This window comes from Patella vulgata, chromosome 6 (assembly GCF_932274485.2).
Source record: "Patella vulgata chromosome 6, xgPatVulg1.2, whole genome shotgun sequence".
NCBI classification, from domain to species: Eukaryota; Metazoa; Mollusca; class Gastropoda; family Patellidae; genus Patella; species Patella vulgata.
In genome coordinates, this window is record NC_065884.2 from 52,975,154 (window position 1) to 52,990,159 (window position 15,006).

At 35.1% G+C, this 15,006-nt stretch overlaps 2 protein-coding genes across 2 annotated transcripts; one reads left to right on the plus strand and one right to left on the minus strand.

Annotated features, from left to right (window-relative positions):
* The first annotated feature begins 222 nt into the window (after positions 1-222).
* On the plus strand, positions 223-4,589 carry LOC126823573 (3-hydroxyisobutyryl-CoA hydrolase, mitochondrial). The gene is made up of 2 exons (XM_050552481.2): positions 223-346; positions 2,621-4,589. The coding sequence occupies exon 2, from the start codon at positions 2,696-2,698 to the stop codon at positions 3,836-3,838; it is 1,143 nt and encodes a 380-aa protein (XP_050408438.1). The 5' UTR covers positions 223-346; positions 2,621-2,695; the 3' UTR covers positions 3,839-4,589.
* Positions 4,590-7,761: 3,172 nt separating this feature from the next.
* Positions 7,762-14,838, minus strand: LOC126823575 (vesicle-associated membrane protein 8). The gene is made up of 4 exons (XM_050552482.2): positions 14,665-14,838; positions 12,646-12,773; positions 12,265-12,408; positions 7,762-10,299 (listed from the first exon to the last, which is right to left on the minus strand). Coding segments are annotated over exons 1-4 (345 nt in total). The 5' UTR covers positions 14,667-14,838; the 3' UTR covers positions 7,762-10,228.
* Positions 14,839-15,006: the final 168 nt, after the last annotated feature.

Sequence of the window (15,006 nt, forward strand, 5' to 3'; positions counted from 1 at the left end):
AAAGTAACAACTGAAGTAGTCCACTTTCGTTTTATATTATAATAAATGAAGACGGCCAATATACTCGTCATAGAGTTTGATCAATGGCTGTCCCATAGTCTATGTGCCAGATATGTTTAAATTTAAACAAATTAATAGAAAAAAATATAGATTTGCCAACATGAATTAATTAGTCGTCTAAATCCGGATGATAGTCTAGGGTTACCTGCGCATTGGCGTTAATAAATTTCGTCATTTCCTTTTCACGGGCATGATAAACTGAAAGTTGCTTGGGATGTCCAGCATTAAATTAAAAATTGCATTTTTGTCCTATAAACACTGAGACAGCTTTAACTAAAACTTAATCGTATGTTGATGGACTAACTATGTATATTTTTATTTCATAAGAAATGTCATAAAGTTCTAACAATTCTGGCATATTTGTGTATTAATATTATCATGTAGCTTGCATAGAATTTAGAAATGGTTCGACTACTTACTGATGTCTTCTGTCTTGCTCCAGTTACAGTAGTGGACCGTCCTAAGGCCATCCTTTGGGCAAATTTTGTCGTCAGTTGACTAAAAATAATTACTGGACTATAACTCCCTTAATTTCCAATAACACTGATCTCAAACTGTACTGTACATAGCTTAAAGTACAGTAGAGTAAACGTCGCATAGTCGAATTTGTGTAAGTCGGATCTTTGCTCAACTCGGATAAAATCGTTTGGACCCTTTGATCCTGCACGTTTTTCTTATTAAATTTATGTGCGTAAGTCGGATCTTTGCTCAACTCTGATCAAAATGTTCGGCTTTGATCTAATTGATCTAATTCCGGCTTTTTTTACTTCGCCTTTGTCGGATCGGCAGTATCTCCAGAATTTGACTAAGTCAGTTTCGTCTCGATGGTCTAAAACACGGTTAGCTATTCCATGCACAGAGCCCCAAAATACTTTCCCCTATCATTTTGACTCAAATCAGCCTATTTGACGTGACGCAAAAATAATATTTTCCGGAAAATTCGAAACTCGCTGTCAGCTGTACGAGACACTTTAGGGAAAATTTAGGACATTTTTCAACGATGGTGACAAAACAGAAGTTATCTACTCACACCAAAACGGAAGTTGTCTACTCACACCAAAACGGAAGTTATCTACTCGCACATACGAACAAAAGCTTGAAATGTGCATTTGAATCAATTATTATCCGGCTCTTGCAGTTTATTTCTAATCGAGCTACCGTTGAATTTCGGTCTTCAGCTAACTTGGATCTTCGCTTAACTTGGATAAAATTGGTCAGTCCACTTACATCCGACTTCTGCGAAGTTTACTGTAGCTAAGTCTCTAACCCAATATCATCCAAAGTCTTTGACATTGAAAACACAAATTATTTGTCAATTTAAATCAACATTTTACCATTGGTACACAAATTGTGTACCATAATATGTTTCAATGCCATGTGTAACAAGGGACTCGAAGAACGAGGCTATACATATTCCACAAGTCATTCAAACGGTGAAGTCATATTCCTATCTCGAGAGCATGTGCAATAAATACTAGCGGTGTACACTGGAATAAATGAAATGAAATGAAATGGGTTTTAACGTCCTACTGTTTTGCTCCGAACTGGGCTAATGAAGACGGGCATACGCCATACAGTGTGCTATGAGGGAAATTTTGCCCAGACAGCGGCACTACGGCCTACTCTTATATCGAATTCCAACTGTCAAGGGATCTTTTACTTGTACGCCAATGTGTACACGGGACCTCGGTTTTTCATCTCATCCGAATGACTAGACAGCTGTCCTTGTCAGGCCCTCCGTCCTGCATCACTGACAAGGGGAAACCACGCCGGAAAATCTGGATGAACTTTCTCGGCCAATGCAGGGATCGAACACCCGACCTCCAGGCTAGCAAGCCAGTGCCTTACCCACTTAGCCACCATGATCCCCACACTGGAATAACCAGAAGCTATGGATTCCCATAGGATTTAGACTTTTGCCGTATTTCGCCAAACATAACTGATTTGAAATTAGAGTAAAAAAGGAAACGATTTAATGTAAATTAGTTTATATACATTCATATTACATTATAATGGTAAAACCTTACCATATAATTTTATGATTTGATTAAACTTAACTGCTTTGCGAAATTTCTGTTCAGTTTAAAATGGCTGCCAAAACAGAATCACAGAGTGTCATGTCACTCGAATAACTGTAAGATTATGATTTCAGTGTTCCACTCTTCACTATTTGTAACATAATTACTTATTTTCATGCAAACTGTGAAGCTATGCGTTGAAAATTTTGCAATTGAAGCTAATTTTACTTGCTCAAACCCTTGAAAAGTGTATCAATTTCAGCCGTAGATAAGAATTATTATGGCTAAAAATTGGAGCTAGCAGGCCTACCATACCTTATAAATAAGTCCATGATTAAAGGAGCTACATTGCTAATAATTTGGGACCAAGAAATTGAGACAAATGGGACACAACGCATATAATAATGTAATATGAATGTGTGTGAACTGATTTACATTCAATCGTTTTCGTTTTTACTCTAATTTTAAATCAGTTATGTTTGGCGAAATATGCCAGAAGTCTCAATCAAATGACATTTCAAGTTTATTATTTTATTTTGTAGGTAGTGATCTTCACTTGTCTGCCATTCATCACCTGTCTGCCATTCTTAGAGGACACAAGTAAGATACCATAAAGAATGTTTCCCAGATCCCTAAAAAGACTTCAAGTTGTATTAAATCATGCAAAAATGTGTTCTGCAGGTATGGCTATTGGAAGTCATAATGAAGTCATCCACCAAGTGGTTAATAAAACTGCCATGATTGTTTTAAACAGACCTCAGGCTTTAAACTCTTTAAATTATTCCATGATCCAAAAAATACATCCCCAAATAAGGGCATGGGAAACAGATTCCGATGTCCAATTGTTGATAATGAAAGGGGCTGGAGAGAAGGCATTTTGTGCTGGCGGAGATATTGTTGCTCTAACGGAGAATCATAAAAAGGACGGAAAATATGGCTTTACGTTTTTCCCAGATGAATACAAACTAGATTACGCTTTGGGTACCTACAGTAAACCATATATAGCTATAATAGATGGCGTTACAATGGGTGGGGGTGTAGGATTATCTGTTCATGGTCAATTTAGAGTAGCGACTGAGCGGACCTTGTTCGCAATGCCTGAAACAGGTATAGGTTTAGTACCAGACGTAGGTGGAGGATATTTTTTACCACGTCTTGAAGGAAAATTGGGAATGTATTTAGCATTAACAGGTTATAGATTGAAAGGAAGAGATGTGCAGCTAGCTGGCGTAGCAACACATTATATCCAATCGAACAAGATCACAGAATTGGAAGAAACTTTGGTTGGGCTAGATCAGCCATCAATAAAAAATGTCAATGAAATTTTAGATAGTTTTCATAAAGAGAGCACAAGCGAGCAACATGATTTTATATTGAAATCTGAAATTGATAAAATAAATAAAGTATTTAGTGGGGCATCGTTGGAACAGATATTTGAAAATTTAGAAAAGGATGGATCAGAATGGGCTTTAAAAGAACTCAACAAACTTAAAAGGATGTCCCCAACATCTATGAAGGTAACTTTTCGACAGATTACTGAAGGTGGTCACCTGAGTCTTGAAGATGTCTTTCTTATGGAGAATCGATTGACCCAGCGCTGTATGGAAGATCATGATTTCTATGAAGGTGTCCGGGCACTTCTTGTTGAGAAGGATCAAAAACCCAAATGGAAACCAGATACGTTGGAAGGAGTAACACAAGAGAAAGTAGACTGGTATTTCTCCAAGTTACCCAATGGTAGAGAGATGACTTTACCATAATGAAAAATAAACATAGGTCAACAACAATTATGATATTGTGAATAGCAACATGTTAGCCAGCTATGACTGATTATGCAAAATTGTGTTAAATTTTCAACTAAAAGTTCTAAGGGGTGTGCAAAAGTGATTTTACATATTCAAGAGCTGAGAGTGCCAATGCTTGTTTACTACCAAACATATTTGGCCAGTTTCATTGAATTAGTTTGAATTTTAGTGCTGTGCTGCAAATTGTGTGTATTCTACCAGTTTTTTTCCAAAATGTTGACAAAGAGGACATTGTTCTTAAGACATTGTATATCTCCAATCAAGAATAATGAATACTGACAAATCTATAGATACAATCGAATAAAATTATATGTTATTTATGAAAAGACTTTGAGGTTTATGCATGCAATGGAATAGGGTTGTGTATTGCTGTTGGTCTGTCCATCTTCTCAAATTTCTTGTGAACATTCCCTAAACTCCATTTTAATTATCAGTGAATGTACTGAGTAACTGAGTCAGAGGCATTGTTATCCAGTCCTTGTTGGCTATTACAGTAGTGGTAGATGTTATACACTGTAAAATACCAAACACTACTTGGCCATGGCAGTGACAATTGATTTGGCACGTTCACTTGGTAAAATCCACATACTAATATTCTAATTTGTCATTTTGTGTTTATGGACATTTATTTTTGATTATGGAGTGTGTGTAAGATAAGATGAGCTGTTCTAAAAACGGGGCTGACAAGGAAAGCTGTCTAGTCGTTTGGATGGGACGAAAAACCGAGGTCCCGTGTACACATTGGCGTGCACGTAAAAGATCCCTTGGCAGTTGGAATTCGATATAAGAGTAGGCCGTAGTGCCGCTGTCCGGGCAAAATTTCCCTCATAGCACACTGTATGGCGTATGCCCGTAATTTCCCTCATAGCACACTGTATGGCGTATGCCCGTCTTCATTAGCCCAGGTTAGGAGCAGAACAGTAGGACGTTAAACTCCATTTCATTTCATTTTGTTCTAAAAACAAGCATACCCTTCCCAGTGCATGACACCCTTCATTGTTTATAGCTAGTTATGTTTGGAGCTAAGGTCTGGACCAAATTATCTGATAAAGGGCATTGGAGTTACGACTACTGTGTATTGATAATTGGTAATTAATATGTGGGGATGGGGGTGGTTGTGTGTGCATGGACAGATGGTCTAACACATGCACTTTCTTTAGATCACAAGGTCTGTCATAGAGTCAAGTGGCATGGTTTCGATCATTGGTTAAAACCCAGGTCATCTCTCTTATTTCCTAACATTTCAAGAGTGCATGTGAATTATTGAAATAATCATGTTAGTCCTGAAGTGTTCAGTGGACTTTAAGCCTCATTTCTCTGCATTCAAAGGCATAAAACATAGTGTTACCAGCTAACAGAGAAAGAGAGAGAAATGGGGTTTAACGGCCACTCGACACAAACTTAGTCGTTTCAGGGCTAACACATGGTTCAATTTTATTTCAGTAATACGCTTGCATTTGTAGGGATCTTTAGCAGTGGGAGGAAACCGTGGACCTTGAAAGGTTAGACAGGCGACCCTATTCCTTGTCACATACAACCGTGGAATTGAAACCACGCCAGTTGACGGAGTAACAGACCTTATGATACAATGCGCACATGCTAACCATTCGGCCATCCAATCCCCCTACCAGCTAACAGATATTATACAACTCTAAATATTTATAGGGCAAGTTGAGCACTCCAGGGCAATGTCTTTATGTAAAATAAGTGAGCAATTGGATTCTTCCTTATTATTAGTCCAACAAATCCAGCCAATTTGAAAGATAAACTCAAAAGCAACTTCTTTGGAAGAAATATGAATAAACACCACCCTGACAACATACCTTCCTATACCAAATTTGGTTAAAATCCATAAAACTCTTTTGGGAGAAGTCGAAAATGATTAATTGAAATGAAATGAAATGGAGTTTAACGTCCTACTGTTCTGCTCCTAACCTGGGCTAATGAAGACGGACATACGCCATACAGTGTGCTATGAGGGAAATTTTGCCCGGACAGCGGCACTACGGCCTACTCTTATATCGAATTCCAACTGCCAAGGGGTTTTTTACGTGCACGCCAATGTGTACACGGGACCTCGGTTTTTCGTCCCATCCGAACGACTAGACAGCTTTCCTTGTCAGCCCCTCCGTCCTGCATCACTGACAAGGAAGAACCACGCCGGAAAAAATGATCAATTGTATTGGATGGACGGACCAAAGTCTTTAGTCTGAAAGGGTAAAAAAGATGAAGGATAATTTTAATGACTGGATCATGGTATTTAGAAGTGAATAGAGAGACGTCAGATTGTTCTATGGGAATGGCAAATATAAAGGCAATCATATCTTTTGTTTTTTGCTTGAATAATAAGACATTGTTTCATTAACATATTAACAGATAATTTAACCTAGCAACAATTGATTTCTTCAAGTAAATTCCTCACTTTGCTATTTTACTTTTGGTTACATTCAATACAACCCAGTCAATATAAAATAAATACCAGTATGGTCCAAATCTTTTAAATATACCAGATCAATATCCCACATCATTATAATGATTGCAAATATCTTTTTTAAAAAAGTGACAAAGAAAAAAATCAAAAATTGAATTTTCTGCTAATTACTGTCTAATTTAGCACTGAATTCAGCAAGTTTTGAATAGTTCATTGAGAGCTAATGATAATCTCTCTTTCTTTTTTTTCATTATTAATAAAAGTATAAGACCTTGCATGAATTTTTAATTGATATAATATTACTCTTCATTACACAGCAATTGTGTTCTACTTGCTGGTATTTTTTTTATTGATTTTGACAATCTTATTGATTCATACAAACTTATTAAATATAAGGATACCATTGAGAAAGTGACATTTGTACCAACTGTTAGTGTAGGAGCACCACACTACACATTAAAAAACAAAATAAATTGAAATGAAATGGGGTTTAACGTCCTACTGTTCTGCTCTGACTGGGCTGGTGAAGACATGCATACGTCATACAGTGTCATGAGGGCAATTTATCCCCACCAGTGGTGCTACAGCCTACTCTTATATCAAATTCCAAATGATCCTTTACTTGCAAACCAGTGTGTACACAGGACCGTAGTTTTTGTCCCATCTGAATTACTATACAGCTGCCCTTTCCCTTTCCTTTCCAGGCCCTCTGCCTGCACCACTGACAAGGGGAAACCACACCTGAAAATTCTGATGAACTTTCTCGGCCAACACCAAGATTGAACCCACAACTCTTCCTCACTTTAAGAGTAGGCTGTAGCTCCGCTGTCCGAGCAATAATTTCCCTCATAGCACACTGTATACAGGCTTCTCTTAAATGAAGATAGATTCACAACAAGGGAGACAATCCATGAAAAAAGGGACTATCCAAAGGTTATTATGAATAGGGGGACCTACAGGTTCATTTTGAGGTGGCATTTAAATTTACTCTTTCTGTTAACTGTTAATTAAAGCTCGAACCAAAGTTTAGCCTACATGGTCGAATCTGAGTTATGACAACTTTCCTTGTCTGACCAACTGGTGCCATTCCTACATGTACATGTTGTAACCACTTGTTGACATAATATGCTATAGGTAGGAGCAGATTTAAGATAAAGTTTTCATAAATATTTTTTATGTGCTCTCTATCCAGTGACCTGAGCCAGTTAGCTTATTTGGGTAATCTACATTTTCACTTGGGGTGCAAACTGTTACTGGTAACCCAATGAGCTTCTTTCCCAACAGTGCAGTAATAGCAAATATTGGAATTTTACATACAGATTCCACAACATGATGTTGGAACTCTGCATACCATGGCCAACAAAACAGGGAAGGGAAGAGCTTGAGAGTTGGTTAAGCCTTTGGGCAATCCTTATATTGGACCCCAACCAAACAGAAAAAGATGGCATGGTATAAAATGTTAATTTTATTGTTAATCACTTATTAAAAATCAATCATTATACTATGAAAATATTTTCAATTGTTTACAAAAAATGAACCCAAACAAAATACCTCAACAATCATTCATTGTTATTTAAAACATCAAATTAAAAACTTTATTTTAAATATATATCACTGTGCTCTGACTAAGTCATACTACACCTTTTTCTGGGGAGTTTCAGAATGAATTACTTGCTAGTATCTGGGATGTCACCTTTAATGAATCATGGTTAAGAGTGCATGTGCACCTAATTTTACAAATAGCACTTGAACACAATTATAGCTCAACTGGATAAAAGTTGAATCTCTAATATATTTATGTTTAAGATGTTTGGATTATCATATTTTTAAAATGAAAATGCAGCTAGTGGTATGCTCATTGATTTGTTCTAAAATATCTAATTGAGCATGTTAGCTGCAATTCTTATTTATATTCAGAAATTTGAAGGAAAGGTATTGGTACATGAAATGGACAAAATATAGTGTATTTCTCTTGATCATTCCAATCTGTAATTTACATCATCAGTATGCCAGATGGCCAACAAATATTTTGACAGAACAATTTTATTTTATTGTAAATGTAAACATAGCCCAGTGAATAGTGTGGTTTTAATTTCAGGATAAGCAGGAGTGGTAAATAGCTGATATCAATCACAGAGATTAGAATTTCTACACTAAACATCAACCAATTATCACCGTATAAACATTATAATACATATAAAAATAAAAATATTTTGATTTAGTTAAGACCAACACATTAATGACTGCATTCACTGGATCACATTACCCAAGTTGTGCTTTGCTATTATAGATCCAAAATTGATAATGCAGAATTAATATACTGAAAAATTTTAAAATTAAAATGTGTAACTACAGAATGAAACATTCTAAATATCAAGTTTACAAATAATCATGCCACATTAAAGTTAAGAAATTTAAAATTGCTCAAGCAAGCAAAGTGCAAGCACAGTGCATATATGGCCAAATAAGCGTTTTAAAGATGCATTATGTAAGATTTTGATAAAGAACTGGCCATTCTTGCTATAATGATAATTTCATTCAAATTATTTTATTCTGAGCGATGTTATCCCTGTTTGAAGTTTTGGCATAAGTTGTTTATTATAGTAGCAACTTTACTTGTTAATCAAGACTTGGCTTCACTTCTCCATTTTTAAATTAAATGGTATTTTAATCTCTTTAAATCTGCACCATCCAATGGTCTAGAGAGTTAATTGTAGGCTTGTCATGTGAATAAATGTCTAAATAATAATTTATATAACATTTAAAGCCAAAATAATAACCTGTTATCAGCAGATTTAACATAATACATCTTTAATCACAGATAATTTTGTAATACAAATATTTACACCGATATAATAAACATACATGGCAATAAATAATTTTTTTAAACAATAAAAATATACTAAAAATTCTTCAGGATTTCAATACATGAAAGTTAAAAATAACATGTTACATCACAAAGTAACAATAAAAATATTATTTGAGGTATCAACAAATTCCAGAGAACGGGACCAGTTGATTAACATATTGCAGGTTCTTATATACACTTATAAGATTATTAATAGTTACCAGATATTGAACGATTATGTGTGGTTTAAAAGGCAGATGCTATTTCACACGTGCATATCAATAAAATTGTCACGCAAGTCCAATATTTCATCTAGTATAAAATAATATACGATTGGCATGTTTCCCATGCCTTTATTTGAAATAATAGTATGCCAACATCAAAGAATGATGTCACGTCTGTATTTTAACATGGAATAATACACACTCTTAAAGTGACATAACATACATTTGTATTAAATTAATATTGTTTTAGATAAGTGTCAAAATAGCTTTTATGAAAGGGCTATCTATACTAGCTATTCAATTAACCATGAAAAAGATTTTGAGGAATTCAACAGTCAAAAAGTTTTTTTCGTAAACTTCTGTAGACACATAGAATTCGTTTTTTCTCCAATGAAATAAATGAAGGACATCCATATGCTATAAATACATTCTGATTCTAATGATAAATTAAATCAAAAACGTCTGACAAACATACACGTATTTTACTGTCAGCAAAATGAACACTTTTGTTATCATGCCCCAAGATTGAATACCATGTTTGTAATTAGTTTTATCTTACTTATTGCATCTTAAAATGAAACTTGTGAAACACAAAATTTCCTCATTGGACTTTTAACAATTTATAGTTGATACAAATAATGAATATGTATATAAATATTATATTAACTTCATTTAAATGATGCTCAACATTTAGTGGTTTAGTTATTTGAGCAATATCAGTTGTTACATGTATGTATCTTTTATAAATACTGTATATAAATATTATATTAACTCTGCATCAAAAGTTTAAATTATGTTTAACATATAGAAAGGTACAGCACTGTGTCAACAGAAAGCAGCATTTATGGCCGTTTTATCATTAAAGTTGAATTCTTATGGTGATCATCACTTGATTTATCCCATGGTTTTTCAACTGTAATCAACAAAAGCAATGTTGAGCATTTATTTGGAGTGACAAAGTAATAAGATTCCAATCAATATAAGTCGTTCAGATGGAGCCAAAAAGAAAAGAAGAGATCCTGTGTTGATGTTTCCAGTGGATATTAAGAAATACAAATTTTGCTTTGTCTTTGCTGTAAATGTCTAAACACAGTCCCGTCCACTGCAGATTCAAGTGTAGTAAAGACAAGTAAAACAAAATTTTGAACTATTAAAAATGAAACGAAATAGAATCTGTGTTTTAATCAGATCGCGAGCATTTAAAAGAACTTTTGATAGTCAGAATTTGAAATAAGCATAGGCTGTAGTGCCACCATCCAGTTGACATATCCTTCATGGCACAATGCATGGCATATGCTCATCTGCATAAGCCCCGATGGAGCAGGAAAGTTGGATGTTAAACCTCATTTTATTTCCAATAAATATAAAATGCGATCCAATTAAACCAAGATGTTATATTCATTCTGTTTATACAGATGGTCGTTAAACCCCATTTCATTTCATATCATTTCATTTCATTTATTCAGATGGTCACTCTGTGTTTATCTACAGCATAATAATAGCTGTGACCTAGATTAAAGAGTGCATCAAATGTTCCAATAATCAATTTTATGTTTTATAGGTTTTGACTGGTGGGAGGATCTTAATTCAATCTATTAACTACAATAATGATGAGCAAAACAACAAAAACTGAACAAAATAATTGGTATAATTGAAATTGGACAGCAAAAAAGGGCAGCGGTTTTAATAATGGATATCCCTGACCCATTCCTATCCATTAGCTGATTATAGATGTTTGGGGGGATTGGGTGGACAATTGGTATAACCCTTTCCTTTAGATCATAAGGTATGTTATTTTGTCAACTGGGGTGGTTTAATTGTGTAGTGCCAAAAGGAGTAGAATCGCCTGTCCAGCCTCGTGATTTCTACGAGTCTTCTGGTTTCCTTCCACTGCTAAAGAGCCCTAAAATTGAACCATTTTTTAATCCCAAAATGACAAGTCTGAGAAATATCGGATCAAAACATCCACCATTAGTGAGTGACGTGTGATACAATCACTGCTTTTCTGATATTTCCACGAAGATCAGAGAATGGATATTTCACGGCCCTATGAAAGCAAGCATCTTTAAATATGTTTTCTTGAACATTTCAATATCTGAGAGAAAGCAAGATAAGAACATTGAAATAACAAGCCAACAGTGAGACTAATGTCCCCAGTCGAAATCCCAAAATAAATAGATGACACATATGGATTAATTGCACATTTATTTTTTAAAATTATCGAGCAATCAAAGTGATTATCTATATTTAGTCTAAGAATAAAATTTGAAGTACCTGGTAGTGAAACTATACACTAAGATTCATCACTCTCCATAGGTTAGAATCAAAGTTATCTTGTCCCAAAGCATCGACCAATGAAATTTGTTTAGCTCTGTTTAGTTTTAGCGGGAAATGTTAATCGCTGAACTCGGTCAAGGCATTCACCTAATGAACGCCTACACCAAGTTTGAACATTCTACCTCAATTAGAAGGAGAGTTATGGTGTTCCAAAGTCTCGACCAATCCAATTGTTTATCACTCTGCGTACCCTGAGCAGAAAATGCTCATTATCGAACTTAGTCAAGGTATTGATGTAATGAAACTATACACTATGTTTCATCACTCTCACTTAATTAGAACTAAAGCTGTCGTGTCCCAAAGCATCGACCAATGAAATTGCAAATCTCTGCTTACCCTAAGCAGAAAATGCCCATCTTCAAACTCCATCCAGGTATTTACCTAATAAACACCTACAAATCTAAGTTTGAACATTCTAGCTCAATCAGAAGCAGAGTTATTGTGTCCCAAAAAGTGTGACAGGCGGACAGACAGACAGACCCATTTTAATAGTCCGCAGCTTTCTTCAAAAGGCGGGGGACAATAAATAAATGTTTCTTACCTACAACAACGATAACAATAACAGCAATAATAGTTGCTACAACTAATATTATTATACATGTTAATCGACAATTCTGCCAACATGCCTTTCTTTTCACTCTAACAGCTGCTTTTCGAAATTCTTGTGAACTAGCACTCAAATCCTCTGAAAACATAAAGAATAAAATTTCATTTACAATGCTTCAAATGTATTTAGACTCATAGTCTTTCAGGATTTCACACAAATAAATAAATCTTGTGATCAATCCATAAATCATGTCTTTGAAATTAGCAGCTTACTTATAAGATTATTAGTCAAATGAATAGTGTCCTTGTTCATTAGGAAATTTGTCTGATTCAGAAATTGACATGAGGGACAAAATGAGTAATAATAATCTTCCACCTGTTCTATCTTGTAAGTCTCCTATTCTTTCTCCACGGCCAACAACTTTTTCAACATCATCTCTCAACAGTGATGTTACTTCTGATACTTCGGTCTCTAAATTTCCAAGTCGGTCATACTTTCTACTCCTGGAAATATTATGAAAACGATATGACATAAACATGTACTTTGACACTGGTATATCATTTATGAATTTTGGACAATGCCAAGAAATCTTTCCAAATCCAAATAAGCAGATAATGCAGCATAGGAATATAAATCTTTTTCATTATCCATATTTGACAAAATCCTAAAGGCAGCTGTTACTTTGGAACTTGCAACAATTCTGTTAAATTTTTTCTTTGTCATCTAAAAGGGTAGATCAGATGAAGTGAACACAACCTTCTTAACAATGTTGTTGGACTGTACTGCTGTTAGATTTCAGATTAGGGTACAACCAGAAAATTGTAGTTTAGTTTTATTTCGAGGCATGTACTGAATATTACAAATAAAAAATATCAATTTCAGTAAAGGGCTTCACAACAAATACCCAAATTAAATGGAAAGATTGTGTATAGGAAAATCATAAGGCTAAAATGTTGAGAATTGGTATATTAACCATCTTCGATTTACTTAATTTTATGGTTGAAATATTACACTTTTATGTGTCGGGGTTTGATTTGATCTGTTACCCTGTTTGTCTCTGTCTGTACCTTAAAAGAATTTATATATTTTCAAGTTACATGGTAGACTCACATAAAAAACAATACTGTGCCTAGACGTAATAAACAAGAAACACAACCACAAATAAAAGATTTATAGGAATACAAACAGTTGATTGGTTGAAAAGCACTGCAGGAACCAAATACATGCTCAATTGATGCTTCTTCACATGAAGGCTCCATGTATAATCATATACCGAGTCGAAGAGCAACATTAATATTGTTCATGTTCCAAATTAGAATATGGCCTAGTAGGTCCTTGCCAATATATCAGAACAACACAAATGCAGAAAAATAAAATTCTTTCAATTAACTATAAATAAAATGAAAGGTCAAATGGAACCGTTCTTTTTGTGGATGGGAATACAGCTGAGCTTAGCTGAAAGAGAGCTTGACTTTACTAACAACATAGTAGAGGATATGAAAATGGTTGAATACTGAATTCCTGTTTATAGTCCACCTAGGTGCCTATTCCTAATAGTGAGCGTGTTTCCGGCCAACTAAATAAACCTGGGCTATTGAACCATGTATAGTTAGGTGTGTGTGTGTGTGTGTGCAGGAGGGGGGGGGGGCTGAGGGGTCACAAACCTCCATGCTCATGCAAAGCATACTTTTTTCTCCTTCATTCATTGAAAATAAAGTCAATCAAACAAACAAACGTTCAAAGCAATGCTGACGTTTTGGCCTCACTCTATTAGTATAATAGTAAGTGCAGGAGGACTGCACTACACGCAAAACAAAAATCTATGTACAAGATAAACCTAAGTGAGCAGAAATATTACCTCAGCTTCCTGCGTAATCCCTCTGACCTCATGCCATACTTGATACCCCCCCCCCCCTTCCTCGGATTCCGGAGCAAGCCCCTAAGACTTAGAGTAGCCTACTGGGCTGGGTTAGATCTAACTGATAAGGCCAACTTCAAGTTTGGTCAAAGGTCACGAAATGTAAACAGAGCTAGCGCTAATCTCAACCCTAACACTAACCCTAACCCTGCCAACAATCAAGTTCCTTATAACCTTATTTACATTAAGATTAACATTTCAGCGACTTTGATGAACATTGAGTTGGCCTGACTGCCATAGGATGTAGGTCACACAAGTTCAGAAGTTGTGTGCAATAGGATAGGTCTGAGTTTGGTGTTCTTTATAGATCTCAAAAGCACAAACACACACACACTCTCTCTCTATATATATATATCATAATGGTATATAAAAACTTGTAAGACTGTAATTTAATTAATAATTAAGAAGCCAGCTGTCTCGTCTCGTGTCCTTTATAATAATTAAAGTTTAAATTTTACACGGTTAGACCTATTTACATTTTTAGCAGCCCAGTCTGTTTATTTACGGGTATACAAAACGATAAACAACATCAGTTGCAGCCAATCGTTGAAAGGTCCACAGAGCATAGGGACCGCCTGAAAAGCGAATCTTCAAGATTGAGTTTGTTATTGTTTTGTTTTTTCTTAAAGTGACAGGTTATCACGTGTGTTAATGCCATACATAAAAATGTTGTCGTAAATATTCAAACACCCACTGTTCATGGACATATAAACCAATTTCTACCTAACAGATATTTTGATAGATCTCTTGACAATAAAAGTTTCCAGTTTCATAATCTTTGATGAGGAATATATCTCATATAGAAAACCAAGACGAGG

Coding starts and splice junctions, on each gene's coding strand:
- LOC126823573 (XM_050552481.2), top strand. CDS start 2,696: ATGTTTCCCAGATCCCTAAAAAGACTTCAAGTTGTATTAAATCATGCA.
- LOC126823575 (XM_050552482.2), bottom strand. Junction 12,409..12,645: donor AGACTTACAAGATAGAACAG/GTGGAAGATTAT, acceptor TTATGTTTTCAG/AGGATTTGAGTGCTAGTTCA. Junction 10,300..12,264: donor TATTGTTATCGTTGTTGTAG/GTAAGAAACATT, acceptor TGTTGATTACAG/TTGAAAAACCATGGGATAAA.